This window comes from Pseudorca crassidens, chromosome X, assembly GCF_039906515.1.
Source record: "Pseudorca crassidens isolate mPseCra1 chromosome X, mPseCra1.hap1, whole genome shotgun sequence".
Taxonomy (NCBI): domain Eukaryota; kingdom Metazoa; phylum Chordata; class Mammalia; order Artiodactyla; family Delphinidae; genus Pseudorca; species Pseudorca crassidens.
In genome coordinates this window covers 122,169,103-122,187,896 of record NC_090317.1, presented here as the reverse complement: position 1 = coordinate 122,187,896, position 18,794 = coordinate 122,169,103, and the positions used below count along the sequence as shown (strand labels likewise).

The 18,794-nt window shown below is 36.1% G+C and overlaps 1 protein-coding gene across 2 annotated transcripts in view; it reads left to right on the top strand.

Moving 5' to 3' along the window:
• Positions 1–18,794, top strand: part of GLRA2 (glycine receptor alpha 2) — a 195,694-nt gene that overhangs the window by 29,891 nt on the left and 147,009 nt on the right. Inside the window, exon 3 of one of the 2 annotated variants that reach the window (XM_067724441.1) lies at positions 13,048–13,115. In XM_067724441.1, coding sequence (XP_067580542.1) covers positions 13,048–13,115 — 68 coding nt within the window. Of the gene's footprint in view, positions 1–12,884; positions 12,953–13,047; positions 13,116–18,794 lie in introns of both variants that reach the window. The other variant, XM_067724440.1, reaches the window with a different exon arrangement.

Below are 18,794 nucleotides of genomic sequence, written 5' to 3'. Positions count from 1 at the left end.
TCCAGGGGCCCCACACTCAATCAGTTGTGATACTTGAGGACTCATTAAATTATTTACAAGGAATAAAATGCAAAATCAAAATGTCATTCTTGTCTATTTGTGACAAGAGAGAAAAAATAATTTTCATCTTAGTACTCAAAGAATGCCCTCTGCTCTCAAGTCTTTTGCCCTAAAATCATGTTGGAAAATAACATAACTGAGGCAAAACTAATGAACAGTGACTAGTTGTTTTGCTGTTACACAGATTCTCTATGCTCTCCTAGTGCTTATTTTTTTTATCTTTGCTGCAGCCCTCATTTAAATGTTTTCAAGCTTTATTGAGATATAATTGACATATAACGATGTCAAATGTGTAAATTTAAGGTGTACAATGTGTTGAGCTACACACTTACATATTACAAAATCATTACCATGTAGCATTACCTAACACCTCTATCATGTCACATAATTACAAATTCTTTTTCGTGGTAAGAACATTTATGATTCACTTAGCAACTTCCAAGTATATAATACAGTACTGAGAACTATAGCCACCACGCTGTACATTAGATCCCCAGAACTTATTCATCTTATAACTGTAAGTGTGTACCCTTTGACCAACATCTCCCCATTTCCCCCACCTCCCAGCCCCTGGTAACCACCATTCTAATCTCTGTACCTATTAGTCTGGCTCTTTTAGATTCCACAAATAAGTGACGTCATACAGTATTTGTCTCTGGTGATTATTTTTAAATAGAATCCATCACAAAGCTTTAAAAAATTGTATTTATTGTTAATTTAGAAAGCTTTGGTCAATACAAATATATATACGCTTATTTTAATTCAGTCACTATGAATACTAGATAAAATTTTCATTACCATGGTAGAAGTTATAAAAATCAGTTCCAGGTTTTAAATATGCAAGATACAGAATGCTCTTACCATTGATTCATTTTTATGAGCAAGCCTGAGTCATATTAAATATAATTACTGAGTCAAATATTTGTGGTCCACATTATCTGTCCTGGCCCCATTTCTCTTCCATACTGCCTCCTAGCTCTTGTGATAGCATATTGGTCTGACTGGGCCCACTACAGTGCAGCTGGCCCACTACAGTGCAGCCCACTACAGTGCAGCTGGCCCAAAGGATATCATTTCCCATCCACCCTTTCTGCTGAAGTGGATTTTATTCATGCCACAAAGCACAATATCAAGCTCATTGTAGACAGACCTACAGACAGTCCCTATGCTCCTCCATGGCCACGGCCAGTCCTCACTTCAAGATATGGAAAGATTATGGAATTCCAAAACCATTTCTGTGGTTCTCCAACCTCCAACTCTGAGAGTCCAGAGCAGGGCCCAGCAAACTTGACCCATGGCCAAATCTAGTCCACCACCAGTTTTGTAAATAAAGTTTTACAGTAACACAGCCACGCTCATTTATTTATATACTGTCTATGGCTACTTTCACTACAAAGACAGAATTGAGTAATTGTAACAGAGACCTTATGGTCCACAAAGCCTAAAATATTTACCATCTGGCTCTTTACAAAAAAATATTGCTGACCTGTCATCTAGGCCACTGAGTTTTTAAAAGAACTCATCTAGGAATTAATACACTTATCAAATCTGATTACAAGCAGAGTTTGTGACTTGCAACTCTGCATTACATTCCTAGACCACAGGATCATTACGTAAGTTGAGAGTCTTAGATAGATAACTGGGAAAGGTTAAGCTGATCTTCACTGATTCTTTGTTCCTCTTCCATTACCTCCTCATCCCAGGCACCTACCCTGCAGCCCCCAATAAAACATTCCCTCCTTGGCAGGATCACAGGGTATGATAATACCTCTATAATAGCCTTTAGTTCTTATAGTTATATTACTATCATCTAATATAGTTATTGTTCAACAAGAATTTGTTAATTGAATTAATAAATGAATTAATGTAGATCAGCATTTTCAAAACTATGTTTTGAAGAATGCCTGCCATATTTGCTCCATGAAAAGGATGGTCTATTTTACATAGAGAACAGACTTGTGGTTGCCAAAGAGGGAGTGGGGCAGGGGAGGGTTGGATTAGGAGTTTGGGACTAGCAGATGCAAACTATCATATAGAGAATGGATAAACAACAAGATGCTATTGTATAGCACCGGGAACTATATTCAATATCCTGTAATAAACCATACGGAAAAGAATATGAAAAAGAATATATATGTATAACTGAATCACTTTGCTGCACACCAGAAACTAACACAACATTGTAAATCAACTATACTTCAATTTTTTTTTTTAACAAAAAGGATGGTCTATTTCAAAAAAACAAAAAATCTCCTATGGTCAAATAAAGTTGGGAAACAACAACACATACTTTATTCTCCTTTAGAAGCACCATAATTCACATGACTGTGTTCAAGTTTTGCAGAGGAAAAGGCTGGCGTCAACAAAATGGCAGAGTAGGCATCTCCAAGCTCTTGTTCCCCACACAGAAACATCAGAAAGTAAGTATAAACTGTCAGAAATAACTTGGTCAGAATTCTGGGAAATAGTCAGAGGTCTACAGCAAGCAAGAAACGACTGAATCAAGAAAAAGCTAACTTCAAAATGGCAGGAAAGCTTTGTGGTGTCTTTACTTGTCCTTGTCCCATCCCCTCCTCAGTAGTGGTTTTGGTTTTGAATCAGTGGCAGCCTACATTCCCAGTGTGGAACCCTGGTCCCTCGTTCTGGAGGAGGCAAGGCAAACATTATTCACAAATTATTTTGTCTGTCTATTCTAACCTGTCTGCGTGCTACCAGAAGGACAGATGCAAAGCACTTGTATTAGTTTGCTAGGACTGTTATAACAAAATACCACAGACTAGGTGACTTAAACAATAGAAATTTACTTTCTCACAACTCTTTAGGCCAGAAGTCCAAGATCTATGTGACAGCAGTATTGGTTTCTCCCAAGGACTCTCTCCCTGGCTTGCGGGTGGCCACCTTCTCACTGTGTCCTCTTATGGTCTTTCCTCTGTGCACACACATCCCTGATGTCTCTTTTCTCCTCTTCTTTTAAGGACCCTATTTGTGTCAGATTAGGAACTACATTTATGACCTCATTTAACCTTAATTACCTCTTTAAAGACCTTCTCTCCAAATGCAGTTACATTCTGAGGTACTGGTGGTTAGCACTCCAACATATAAATTTCTTGAAGGGACACAATTCAGCCCATAACAGTGCTCAGCTTTGTTCCACCTAACGTGGTGGAACTCAGGATAGAAAAGCAGTAGGTATTGATCAAAAACACTGCAAGAAACACTAAAAGCCTTCAGATGCCTGGGTAAAAGATTACAGTTGAAACATACAACAGACTATCCAAGGCCTGAGAGCAAAAGCTGAGGAGAGTTTCTTAGGGAAATTACAAAATTCAAAATCAGCCATGGATGCAGGCAGGAAAATTTAGAAAGCCATATGCATTCTCAGGGCAAGATGCATGCTCAGAAAAGACCTGAGAAGATTTCACCTTGGGCTGATCGCTAGGTTCAGTTCAAGAATGGCTATGTATTGAAGGAGTGCCCCTGAACAGAAACAATCCATGAAAACTGGGAAAGGTATTTTTTTTGTTTGTTTGGTAGATTTTTTTAGCCCTTGGCATTCAAGAAAATTTCTATCGAAACCGTAGTTGAACACAAGCTGAGAAACAGAGACTATAAAGGCCATACACAAGAAGGAACATAGTCTTTCCAAAAATAGTGTAGGAAAGTCACCAAATAGATGGCCTACAATAGCTATCAACAATAAAAACATCCATCAAACTCTGGGCAAAGGGGGAGAATCTAATTTCCCCCTTTTCCCTTACTTTCCTCTTGAGTTATCAGTTATAACAGTCAAATATCTAATTATCAACAAATATCACACAGCATATAAAGAAACAGGAAAGTATGTCCTATTTGAAGATAAAAAATAAATTGACAGAAATCATCCCTGAGGAAGTCCAGACATTGGACTTTCTAGATAAATCCTTTAAAATAACTGTCTTAAATATGCTTAAAGATCTAAAGGAAAACAAGGACAAACAATAAAAGGAAATCAGGAAATTGATGTAAGAATAAAATGAGAATATCAATAAAGAGCTAGAAATTATAAAAAGGAACCAAACAGAAGTTCTGGAGCTGAAAAGTGAAAAAATAGAAATGGAAAATTCACTAGAGGAGTTTAACAGTAGATTTGAGCAGGAAGAAGAACCAGTGAATGCAAAGACGGGGCAAGTGAATTACTGAGTCTGAGGAGCATAAAAGAAAAAGAATAAAGAAAACTGAACAGAGTCTAAAGAACCAATGGGATACCATCAAACAGACCAACATACACATTCTGAGAGTGAGAAAGAGGTGGGAAGAATCTTTGAATATTTGAATAGAATATTTGAAGAAATAATGGCTTCTCAAATTTGATGATATATATAAATCTACAAATCCAAAACCTTCAATGAACTCCAAGTAGGAAAACCCAAAGAGATTCACACTGAGGAACTTTACAATCAAACTGTTGAAAGACAATGAAAGAATTTTTAAAACAGATAGACAAAAGCAATTCATTACTTACATGGGATGCCCAATAAAATCATTAGCCAATCTCTCAGAAGAAGCCTTGGAGACCAGGAGGCAAAGGATGATACATTTAAAGTGCTGAAAGAAAAAAAAATGTAGCTGAGAATTTATATCCAGCAAAACTTTCACAAATGAAAGATAAATTAAGACATTCCCAGATAAACAAAAGCTGAAAGAGTTAACTACAACTAGACTTGCCCTACAGGAAATGATAGAGGGAATCTTTCAGGTTGAAATGCAAGGATGCTAGACAGTAACTCAAAGCCTAATGAAGAAATAAAGGTCTCTGCTAAAGGTAAATACACCAGCAAATATAAAAACAGTATTATGGTATTTTTGGTTTGTGACTCCACTTTTTATCTCCTACAGGATTTATAAGACAAATTCATTAAAAAGTTATTAATTTATGTTACTGGATGTACAATAAATAAAGATATTATTTGTGACAAGAAAAACATAAAGGGAGGAGGATGTAGCTGTACAGGAGTAGAGTTTTTGTATGTTATAGACGTTAAGTTGATATCATTTCAAACTAGACTGTTATAAATTTAGGATGTTAAATGTAATCCCCAGAGTAACCACAAAAAAAAATTCTAAAAAGTATACCTCTTTGAAATAAAAGAGAATCAAAATGGTTCACTACAAAAAAATAAAAATCAACTAAATACGAAAGAGGGTTGTAATAGACAAAAGGAAAAACAAAAAACCTGTAAAATATACAGAGATCAAATACCAAATGGCAGAAGTCATTCCTTAACAGTAATTATTTTAAATCTAAATGTACTAAACTCTTCAATCAAAAGACATAGATAGGAAGAATGGATAAAACAAACTATGATCCAACTATATGCTGTCTACAAGAGACTCACTTTAGATCCAAAGATACAAGTAGATTGACTGTGAAAGGATGGAAAAAGATATTCTATGCAAATAGTAACCAAAAGACAGCTGAGGTGGCTATACTAACATAAGTCAAAATCTCTTAAAAGAGGCAAAGAATGACAATATATATTGATAAAAGAGTCAAGTCATCATGATGATATAACAATCCTAAAAATATATGCACCAAACAACGGAGCCCCAAAATATATGAAGCAAACCTTGATAAAATTGATGGAAGAAATAATACTTTTACAGTAATAGTTGGAGACTTTAATACACCAGTTTCAGTAATAGATGGAACATCAATACAGAGATCAGTAAGGAAATATAGGATATGAACAACACTATAAACCAAATAGACCTAACAAACATAAAGAATACTCCACACAACAACAGCAGAATACACATTCTTCTAAGTGTACATGCAACATTCTCTAGGACAGACCATATATTGGGCTACAAAATAAATCTTAATAAAATTTAAAAGATAAAAATTATAAAAAGTATTGTATCTTTTCCAAACATAGTAGAATGAAGCCAAAAATCAATAATAAAAGGAAAATCAGAAAATTCACAGATATCTGGAAAACAACACACTCTTATACAACCAATGGGTCAAAGAAGAAATCACAAGGGAAATTAAAGAAGAATGAAAACAAAAACACAACATACCAAAACTTATGGGATGCAGTGATAGCAGTGTTCAGAGGGAAATTTATAATGTAAATGCCTGCATTAAAAAAGAAGAAAGATCTCAAATCAATAACCTAACATCACACCTTGAGGAACTAGAAAAAGAAGAGCAAACTAAACCCAAAGCTAGCAGAGGAAATAAATAATAAAGATCAAAGTAGACAAAAATAAAATAGAAAAGCAATTAGAGAATCAACAAAACCAAAAGTTGGCTCTCTTAAAAGATCAACAAAAATTACAAAACTTTAGCTAGACTGACAAAGAAAATAAAGAAGACTCCAATAATAAAAATCAGAAATGAAAGTGGGGGCATTACTACTGACCTTACAGAAGTAAAAAAGAATTATAAGAGAAGATTGTAAACAAATTAGGTAACCTAGATAAAATGGACAAATACCTAGAAATACAGAAATTACCTAAACTGACTCAAGATGAAATAGAAAAATCTCGAACTTATAACAAGTAAAGAAATTGACTGAATAATCAAAAACCTTCCAATAAAGTTCAGGACCAGACAGCTTCACTGGTGAATTCTTACAAACATGTAAAGAAGAATTAACACCAATCCTTCTCAAACTCTTCCAAGAAATAAAAGAAGAAAGAATACTTCCTAATGAGGTCAACATTACCTTGACACCAAAGGCAGATAAATACACCACAAGAAAATAAAAACACAGACAAATACCCTTTGTGGATATAGATGCAAAAATCCACAACAAAATAGTATCAGAACAAATCCAACAGTGAAGTAAAAGGAATATACATCATGGCCAATAGAGATTTATCCCAGGAATGCAAAGCCCTTTTCAATATAATGAAATTGATCAAATACACTACATTAATAGAATGAAGGAAAGAAAACATGTTATCATCTCATTTGATGCTGAAGAGGCAGCTGACAAAGTCCAACAACTTTTAACAGTAAAAAAGGAAAACCACTCAGAAAACTAGGAATAGAAGAGAATTTCTTCTACACAATAAAGAGCACTTATGAAAAATTCCCAGCTAACAACATAACTCAACTATATGCCTTCTATAAGAGGCATACTAAATGGTGAAAGACAAAGCTTTCTCCCTAAGATCAGGAACAAGACAAGGATGCCTGCTTCCACCACTGCTATTCAGCACTTTATTGGCAGTTTTTTCCAGAGCAATTAGATAAGAAAAAGAAATAAAAGGCATTTAAATTTGAAAGGAAGAAGTAAAACTATCTCTGTTTGCAGACGACACGGTCCTATACATTTAAAACCCCAAATAATCCAAAAGAAAACTGCTAGAGCTAATAAATGAATTCAGTAAAACTGCAGCATACAAGATCAACACACAACAATCAGTTGCGTATCGATACAACTGCAATAAACAATCTGAAAAGGAAGTGAAGAAAACAATTCGATTTACAATAGCATCTAAAAGAATAAAATACATAGGAATAAATTAAACCAAGGAGTGAAAGAGTTGTACAAAGCAAATCACAAAACATGGCTGAAATAAATTAAAGAAGACTTTAAAAAATGGAAAGACACACCATGATCATGGGAAGAAATACTTAATATTGACAAGGTGTAAATACTATGCAAAGCAATCTATAATTCAATATGACTCCTATAAAAATTCCAACAGCCTTTTTTTTTTTGAGGAATTGAAAAAACCAATCTTCAAACTCATATGAAATTGCAAGAGGCCCTGAATAGCCAAAACAATCTTGAAAGAGAAGAACAAAGTAGAAGGGTTCACAATTCCTGATTTCAAAAATTACGGCAAAGCTACAGTGATCAAAACAGTGTAGTACTTACATCAGCATAAACATCAGTTCTATCCAATGGAATAGAACTGAGAGTCCATACATCTATAGCCAATTGATTTTGACAAGGGTAGCAAGTCCATTCAGTGAGGGAAATACCAGTCATCAACAAATGGGGCTGGGACACCTGGATTTCTACATGCAAAAGAATGAAATTGGACCTCTATCTCACATCATATACAAAAATTATCTCAAAATAAATCAACGGCTTAAATATAGGGCCTCAAGCCATAAATCTCTTAAAAGAAAACAGGAGTCAATTTTTATGACCATGGATTTGGCAATTGAATGTCTGTTTCTTTTTGATGACACCAAAGCATGAGCAACAAAAGAAAAAATAGGTAAGTTGGACTTCATCAAAACTAACAACTTTTGGGTATCAAACGACATTACAAGGAAAGAGTAGAGACAATCTACAGAATGGGAGAAAATATTTACAAATTACATGTTTGATAAGGGTTTAATATCCAGAATATATAAAGAACTCCTGCAATTCAGCAGCAGAAAGACAACCCACCCAATACAAAAATAGACTTTTCTCCAAAGAAGATAGCAAATAATCACATGAAAAGATGCTCAATGTCATCAGTCGTTAGGGGAATGAAATTCAAAGCCACTTCACACCTACTAGGATACCGATTATCAAAAAATGGAAAGTAAGCACTGGTTAAGATGTGGAAAAATTAGAAGTCTTATACATTACTTGTGGCAATGTAAAATGGTGTAGCCAATGTGGAAAACAGCATGGCAGTTCCTTAAAAAGTTAAACATAGAATTACTATATGACCCAGCAATTTCACTCCTTGATATATACTCAAAAGAATTGTAAGCAGAAACTCAAACAATTCATTGCAGCATTACTGACAATAGCCAAAAGTTGAAAACAGCCGAAGTGTCCACCAACAGAAACATTTTTTAAATGTAGTATATACATACAATGGATTATTACTGAGCCATAAAAAAAGAAGTTCTGATACATGCTACAACATGGATGAACCCTGAAATCATTATGTTAAGTGAAAGAAGCCAGACACAAAGGACAAATATTGTATGATTCTACTTATATGAAATATCTTGAATAGACAAATTTATAGAGACACAAAGTAGATTAAAAGTTGCCGGGGGGCTGGACAGAGAGAAGTACGGGACACTATTGCTTAATGGTTACAAAGTTTCTGTTTGAAGTGATGGAAAAGTTTTATAAATAGATAATGGTGATGGTTGCACAACTTTGGGTTTGACCTAAGAAGTTTTATTAATGGACTAGAGTTGACATTTCAAGGAACACTCATGAACGACTGAATGACACAAAGAAATGATTTTGATCTTGAAAGGGAGAAAAAATTGATCTGCAGGAACAAATCCCCTTTGTTAAAGTGAAGACCACTTCAGCAGGACTTGAATGGGGCCTGAGTTTCTGGGACCAACAAGGTCCCAGGTGGTGCTGATTCTGCTGATCTTCCAACTCCGGTGTAAGCAGCAGGGGACACAATAGTTAGGATGCACTATTCACAGTGATCCTATTCCCTCTTACAGTGAATTTGATCAATTGATCCAAAACTGAAGATGTTAATGAGCAATAATCAATAACTCTATTACCCCTCTCAAGCAGCATAACTGTAATTTTACTTGGGTTACCAAAACAAATGCCTTACTCCAAAGAAGACAGTCTGAGAGAGATATTTAGCAACAAAGAGGATCAGTATGGGATGAGGCTTGTTATAGCTTGTGCTGGGGGTCAGGGAGGGGAACCATCTTTCCTAATCCCTATGAAGTATTCTAAATATATTTTTTACTTCCATTTATACTTGAGTTATGGCAAGGTTGTTCTCTCTCATAAGAATAAGGCAAAAAATAAAGGAAGAGAGTGAGAAAGAAAGGAAAAGAGGGAGGGAGAGAAGGTAGACGGGAGAGAGGAGACAAGGAAGGAAGGGAGGGAGGGGAGGATAGGGATATGAGAGATTAGATGTCTACATAATTCTTCTTCCCAGTCAAATTCTCATCCAATTCACTTTGGAATATCTTCGGTGATAAACCAATTAGATGAGGTTAACTAGTGTTAACTCTTTCTGCAGTTTATAGAACACATTCATTCGCTGGTGATCACATCTAAGAATATGTTCTTGTTAATTAGAACACCTTAGCAGATTATTGGGCTAAAACAGAGGAAAGGTTGTGCCGGCACATGTCAGGATAACTCTTAAAAGTGAAAAATGATTCTATCATTCAACCCGAAAAACTTGCAGGCATATTCCCATATTTAGGTAACTTCTATCCTTAGAATGAGTCTATTGGCCTCAGGCATTTTATCCCTGTAGTTTAAAAAGGTGTCCCTAAACTTAGGCAGTTTCTGCCTCTTACAAACTCTGTGACCTTGGGAAAATTAATGAATTTCCTTTATGCCTCAGTTTCCTCATCCGTAAAATGGGGGACATGGAAGCATGTAATTACTGAAGAATGAAATAAGGCACTCATTGGCATGCAGCGAGGTTTTAATATATGTGGGCTCTTATTATACGCATGTGCTAATCCTTTATCAAAAAAAAGTTACTTTTTTTCTTCCCAAGGTTTTATACCCAAATGCAAATGAACCTTAAGGCAATGCCCAAGATTGAAGCGATCAGATGTGAAGGATTAAATTATCCCAGAAATGTACAAACCAATGGGAAATACCATGGTTGGCAGGTCAGAGGATATTATGCAATGAATCCAGTGCAGCAAAGGGGTTTAAAGTTTAGGTTTTTGGAATCAGAATGATGAGACATTGAGTCTCAGCTTCTCTAATTACTGTGGCATGACTTTAAGCAAGTCACTTAACCTCTCTAACCCCCAGTTTCCTCATCTGAAAATATTTATTGGAGCAGTAAAACAATTCCTCTTTTGTGAGGATTAAACTAGGTAATTTTTTTAATGTGCTTAGTACAGTGTGTCAATATGTGGTGGCTTAAAAAATATTTTGAATTCTAGCAATATACTCACACTGTCATTTACTGGGAACGTTAGAAACAGATATATGATGGTAGGACCCAGCCTTCTAATTGGTTTCAAGCCAGGTGGGGAGTCCAGACAATCAGATAATGTACAGTATGAGACAAACTACATTTGGATTTTCAAATTCTTCCTGTTAAGATGACATTTCTCTCTTTCCTGTTTCTTTTCCCACATCATTCATTTTCTACCTTGCATATAAAAATTCATGAAAGTTTTCCATCCTGAATTGGACCATCTAAAAGGAAATATTTTCTTGTGAAGAGAGGAAAAAAAAGCAAAGATACATAATTTCTCATGACGTGCCTCTACCTTGTCTAATTTATTTCTTATTAGCAGAAGAATATATTTGTTATAGAATAAAATTCTATGACCAAGAAAGAGACTCTTTTTGGTTTTCGTTTTGCTTTGTTTTGTTTGTTTTGAGTAACCGAAACAGAAAAACAAAATCAAGTAGAGTAGGAAGTGACCATGGAGAGGAAGTCAAGTTGGCAGATACTGAATAACAGAGGGATGAACTAAAAGATGGAATATTTCAAAGATGCAGGCTGAAAATGCTTTGGTAATATGGTGGTGCCTATGATTCCACGCCTGCAAACACTTCTTAAAAAATAAACACATTTTCATTAAAAACAGAAAAGTTAGTTATGTTAAAAAGAAAAACAGCTCAATACATGTCTTTTACCCAAACTCCTTGCTCCTTCTTTTACCAAAAGTCCTTGCCTGGGGGAGTCCATTAGCTGTTGAGTCCTTTTCCTTTCCTCATTTTGAGAACTCAACGTGGACTTGTAGAAGTAAAAACATGGCGCTCAAGTGTGGCCACAGCTGTGTTTTACTACCAGCCTTTGAGGGAGGCCTCAAGTCAAACTCCTCCTCATTCAGATCCTACTGGCTTGTTGGGTACTGAGCCAACTGGGGTGTACCTTGCACCAGGTTGCTGAGCCTTTGTCAAGTGAAAAGAGACAAATTTCCACAGGGGAAAGCAGTGAGTGAATAGACAGTTCATGGCAGTATGAGCCATTTCTTATCTCAGAAAGCATTATGGGGAAACTACATGAGGGCAATAAACATATTGCTCAGCATAACATGAAACCGGAAATCATCAGGAAGTGATTTATCTGTTGTCAAAGGGCAAAGAGTCTGTGGCCATACCCCTTGAACACGCCTGATTATACCTGAAGCTAAGCAGAGTCAGGCCTGGTTAGTGCTTGGATGAGAGACAAAGGGCAAGAGGAAAGAGAGTTAGTCCCTCCGTCTCTGGAGGAAAAAGTAGGCTCTTTGTTTATAGCACATTTAGGATTAATAAATCTTTCTTTACAGTACATTTACTGAGGCGACAATCTGGACATTAAGTGACACTGCTGTGTTTGGTTCTTAAGATGAGCTGATTTTCTTTGATTTTGTATTTCTGTGCATCATTTTTCATTGGGGGGGTCACAGGATATAAAGAAGGAATAGGGTAAATTCAGAGGTATCAAGAGAATCAAACTAGATCCACTGATTTAAAGGGTATCACATGAAAGGAGGTGGATATTCCTGACCCATCCACAGTTCAAAACGCAGCTCCATTTGAACTCATAAACGTGGGCTATTTCATCACCATGGGCGCCTACTGTTGACATCTACAATGTTGATGAGCCTAAGGTCAAAGAAAGCCACCCACCCAAAAGGCAATTTTGATAGCAACTATTGACAATGAATTCCGTTTAATAGTCTTCAGCTTATATTTTCCAAATCCAAAACTCTTCAGGGTAAGTTACTGCATAACTGTCATTATTGGAAATGCTAGTGGGAATGCTATCACTGTTAACCTCTCTGGGTAAAACTTTTTTTTTTTTTTTGCAATCTCACCATCATTTTAATTTTGTTTACATCTCTAGTCATTTGCACAGATGTTGATGGAGCTGTATTTTTGCTTCAATGTCTATTGCAACATTCTTATTGCGTTCTGCAGGTCCTCCAGTAAACGTTACTTGCAATATTTTTATCAACAGTTTTGGATCAGTCACAGAAACCACCATGGTAAGTGCTACAACGCCACTGGCAAGAGAAAAACGTGACTTGATTATGCCATGAACACAACCTGTCAAATTTTCTATTTATTGTTCAACTTGCAGGGCCTCCTGTAAATGTTACCTGCAACATATTTATCAACAGCTTTGGGTCAATAGCAGAAACTACAATGGTGAGTGGGACTGAGCACTGAAGCCATCGTGTGAAGGAATGGGATATGCGATCAAACAGTACTGTTGTATATTTGTAGGACATTTACTGAGTGCCAATTTCCAAGTTCATTCACCTCTAGAAAACAATTAGTTATTTATTTAAAATTCAATAATCTTTTATCCATCATGCCAGAGAAATTTTGGAAACACATGATGTTCGGTTAGATTTAGGTAGAATTATCAGTATTAAGCATGGTTTACAGTTAAGGATATTTAAATATTTGCATCTCCAATGTTTCAGAAATACAAATTTCAAAGTTTGGGAGATATTTTTCATATAATAGGAAGTTTTAACATAATCAAGCCTCAGACATGCTACATTTAAGACAGGGGTCCCCAACCCCCCACCCCCCGGGCCTCACATTGTTACCGGTCAGAGGCCTGTTAGGAACCTGTCCGCACTGCAGGAGGTGAGTGGCAGGCTAGCGAGCGAAGCTTCATCTGCCGCTCCCCATCGCCCGCATTACCACCTGAAACACCCAACCATTCCCCTCCCCCCCGCCCCGCCCCCACTCCATGGAAAAATTGTCTTCCTCGAAACTGGTCCCTGGCGCCAAAAAGGTTGGGGACCGCTGATTTAAGATATACGCCAAGGAGCTGACCTTACAATGAACACACACACACACACACACACACACACACACACACACACAATTTGGTGGCAATAGAAAGTTGTTCCAAGTCCAAAGCAATTACATCACATGCATGGCTTTTCCAAAAAAAAAAAAAACATAAACATAAAAAACTAATAAACCACCATCACACTCTAAGTGCAGACATGTTTCACATACATGAAAAAGATCTCAGATACTGTAAAATCCACCAAGATTCCTTATCAATGTCAAGATGGCGTTGTTGCCTGTGACACAGCCTATTAGATAAGTAGGCTTACAGTGCTAGGCTATTGTGTGGAGATTACATTTTGGGTAAAACATTTTCTTGGCCCCCATACAATTTAAGTCCTAAGTCAATTGGCTGGTTCAAATTTTCAGTACTATGTAAAGTATACAGTCATATTATTGAATGAGATCGAAATAAACTATAGTTGAGCGTGACTATACTACTATGGTGGCCGATGTCCTAGAAACACTCAAGAAGTGAAATAATGAGCATAATGCCATTGAGAAGTAAAAAATAGTGTTCCCCTGTGTTTATGAATTCTCTCTTTTAGGCTACCAGGATTGTGTTTAACAAATTACTGTACTTTTTGGTGTCCTTAATGTTATAAAAGAATAATTTACCTCTTATCACTCCTTTCCACTGGCAAGTCAGACATAATGCAACTCCACTACCCGTTTTAATATTATTCTGACACAGCATTGTCCAGAAACGAGACTTTTGGGGCTTTGACAGTATGTAGTGCATTAAGAATTTTACCCAACCAGGATAGTTTTGATAGGGTTATTAAATGACTCATAAGAAAAGCTGAACATGGAAAGAAGACTCCAACTCTGTACTTGGCATTCAGTTTCTGTCTCTCCCCTCCTGGTTTTATCCTGGTAACAGAGGGGCAAATCTTCCAGCCGCCCAAATCACTATCACCAGCTTTACACGATGGCATTCAATGACAATATTTGCACGACCTAACGCTGATTGCTTTAATTAGACCCTTAAGTTGCTTTGATTAAATCTCCTTATTGCCTTTTACCCTCAATCAAAAATGTAAATGTGCACCTTTCCAGTGTTCATTAATGCAAGAAAAAGCTAAATATTTAAGGAGATGAAAATGGAAACGATGGATATCCTTGTTTTCCTGTGTCTTTAAGAGCTACTGAAGGTGTTTAATAAATGGGCTGCTTAGGTGCTTCTTGGCCACTTATTAAGGTGTCCTTTGTCATGTTTCCTACGCAAAAATTTGGAAATCATTGTCCAAGTGTAATATCAACGGCCTGTCTATTCTGCTGTATGAGACGTACTGAATCGCATGACCAGAAGAATGATGTGTATTGTGCTTCTTTTATTTCATTTCTTGGCTTCTGATGTAATGACAAACTGAATTTGGCTTTTAAAAATATCTTTTATTTTCTTCAATTATGGCTTTTGTGTGAAACTAAAAAAAATGTTTTTTGAAACTCTACCATGCTTAAATCAAAGAATAAATCATGTCATGTAGGGTAGGGACTGGCAAACATTTTTCTCTAAAAAGCCAGACGGTAAATACTTAAGACTTTGAGGACCAGACAGTCTCTGTCACAACTACTTAATTCTGCCCTTTTGGCATAAAAGAAGCCATAAACAATAGTAAGCAAATGGGTGTGGCTATACTCCAAAAAAAAACTACTTATAAACACAGGCTATGGCCAAATTTGGCCCACAGGCCATAGGTTGCCAACTCCGGGATCTAAGGCATCACTATTTAAAATGGACATTATTCAGGGGCTCATAAGAACATGAGAATTGCTCCACCTTGAAAAGGTCTTACTTTCCCAGACCCCTTAGGCCCTGCCTGGGGACCTACCTGATGTACCCACAGAGTGTCATCACAGCCTGAGCTTCCCTTACCAAAACCCTGAGATTCTACCATCCACGAACATTCTCACAAAATGTGACTCCAAAAAATGGTCAAAAAAGTTAAACAGAAACAGATTCTTCCTTGAACTGTCTTTAGTTGGAGTCAAGACATCAGACCTTTAGGTTTTATGCACAGTAATATATGTAGTCATTGAGGACGTTGATTAGTGCTATGGTGGGGGGATAATAGTTTTGCTTTCTCTATGTTTTCTGGAATGATTTTTTTCCAAGAATGTCTCAGAGTTTCGAGTTTCTGAGCATGTTGATTTCCCTCTCTTCCCTCATGTCCCACTCTTATCCCACAACCCTTGACAGCATTATTGAAGGATTTAGTTTGGATGTTTGTTTCTAAATAAGAGGCAATAATTATCTGTTTTAAGAATGTGATATGACTTTCTTTTGGTTCTATCCAGTCTGCCCTCTTATGTTTGATGAAATCCCACTAAACTACTGTTGGTACTAACTGCCCACAAAGATTAGGCTCACTTACAGACACAGTATTGCCTCTTACTCCTTTGGTATGTTAGTGTTTAAAGACTGTGCTCACAGGACAATATATTTGTGTTATTCTAAGGAATATTTTTATGGATCATTATGATCATGCACATTATTTCAAAACATGTACTTCTGTTCATTAAGAGTCACAGGGATCCGGTGACGTTCATTACTAGCTGACCCTGTGTTAAAAGTATTCAGTGGAACAATTTTTTTTTTTCCTTATGATTCCAAAAGACTCAGAAGACCAGTAAGGGATGTATGATGAGACAGGTTATCTTTCGGTTTTGGAACGTCAGTTTACCATTTCCTTTTCTTTCTTTCCCCTTTTCCTTTAGCTAGTGATGGCAAGTGAATTTACAGGATGAGGAGTGTATTTGCAACCGCCTCCTTCCTACTATAAAGTCATAGTTTGGGAATATCGATAATGTCAGTAAAGGTCAAGAGTATTTGCATGCCATCTGCATACAGCTGTCCCCAAGGTTGGGCCATCAGAAAATGGAGAAGAGATAGTCTCCTCAAAGCTTCCAAATGACTGCCTGGAAGGATGTGGGTGAATAGACTGTGATTTGGACCTATGGGTGCTGGAACACTCCCCATGCTACAGCAGCAGACTCAGACCCTTTCCTCATTTAATATTGAGAGACTGCAATAGGGGGAAGGGGGTAGAAAGAGCTGAAGGTGTACAAAACGTGTCCACTTGGAGAGCATCTCCAGAATATGATTCCAGCTCCCCAAACTCTTCCCCAAATTCCACATGCTCTGCTGGTTACCGCTACAGGGTGAAGAGTTGTTTTATCTCCGATCTGAAATCACTTTCCTAAAGAACTGGATAAGGTGTAGACAGTCCCTTAGGAGAATGCAGGCTACGCTGTAACTGCTGGAATGACATTACAGACCTTTCATTCTATAGGTGCATAAGCAACTCATAAGGAGATGCTAACTTACCAGGAATAGCAGGTAGCTACATTCCTTATTTCTGAATTTTTAAGGGAGAACCAAGAATCTACCTAACATTTTGTTAATCTGAGATATAAGGTGTCTTTGGTCTCTAAATTAACAATGCAATGTTAAAACCTGGATTCATCATAAAGCAACTGCCCCCCCTCCCATAATTTCAAATTCAAAGCTAACTTCCCATATTCAAAGCTAGCACAGACTCAAGATGATGAAAACTTCACTGCAGTGTAGCTAGAAGTTAAAACTGAAGTGCCACATAGGTCTGTGGGAAATCCACAAAGCATATGTTTGTCTATAATAACTTTATAACATAACTGGATTGAAAAATATATACCTATAAAAATAAAAAGAGAGCAGTAAAGTTTAATAACAATATTTATGAGACAGAGTGGCAATCTCTATGTACAAATGCTACACTAAATATAATAGTAACAAAATAATTCAATTTAAGGAAACAATCTTTGTGGCAATGGGCATAGAATTAGAAGGTACCAAGAAAAGTAAAACTTTAGAAATTCTAAATTTGATATGAAATAATAGTATGGAATATAGGTACTTGTATTAACTGTGCTAAGAATATAATAAAGATTCTATGACTTACACATAGCTTTTGAAAAAATAAAAGATATGTGTATGTATTTACACACATACACATGTGCACACATACACATATATATACACATATATATATAATATATACATACACACACACTTTTTAATTTGAATTTTTCTATTACCTAATCTAGTACCCAGAGAGTCAATCATAGGAAAACAAATTTTAATACAAGGAAATACGTCATTTATTTGAAGTAGAATCTGTCTCTGGAGAGAGAAGGCAGTATAAAAGAAAATTCAGTCTACACTTAAGCATGTCTCTTAATATTTACTTCTTTAATATTTCATTAAACCTAGAAGCAAAAATAAAGACAAAGAAAGGCTACAGAGCAATATAACTATCTCCTGTGGTTTGGAATATCTTGAGAGAATAAACCTATCTGTAAATAAACAGAGGTGATGCACAGATAAATCATGCATCAAATTTGTACCCTACATTGAAAATGATAGTGAACTGAAAGAATTACAGAGGCACAGCCCCGGAAAATCTTTTCTTTGGCTATCTACTTCTCTATATCCTTGGGCGCCCTTTTCTATTCTTAAAGGTTTTAAGGGTTGCCATTTATTTTGGAATAATGTATAGCATCATGAAAAAAATTATGGAAAATTTTAATTCCTATACATTATAAAGAAAAAACACTCCCAAAATATCTAATAAAAGTCTTGTTTCATATAATTCCTGTCATTGTGGAGTAAAATGTATTTTCTCCTCTAACTTTTCCACTTATTCTTGCTTATGAATAGGCTAATTAATTTATTTTAAATTAACTGTTAGATATTTAATGGTTCTATTGTGATAAGATAGATTCAGTGCTCTTTTTAAAGTTCTGATATTGGGAGAACCTATTTTATTATTTTAAATAGATAAAATTCAAAATAGAAAAGCAGGAAACACTGGAGAAGAATACTTGTGGGAAAGACTTTTTAAAAAGATGTATTAATACATTAGCTGGGAAATTTTATATTGAGATTTTTTTTAAAAAAGGTCAATGTTTTCATATTGTATGTCACCAATGTAATATTCTCTAGAGGCTCTCAAAATGCATCTTTAAATCATT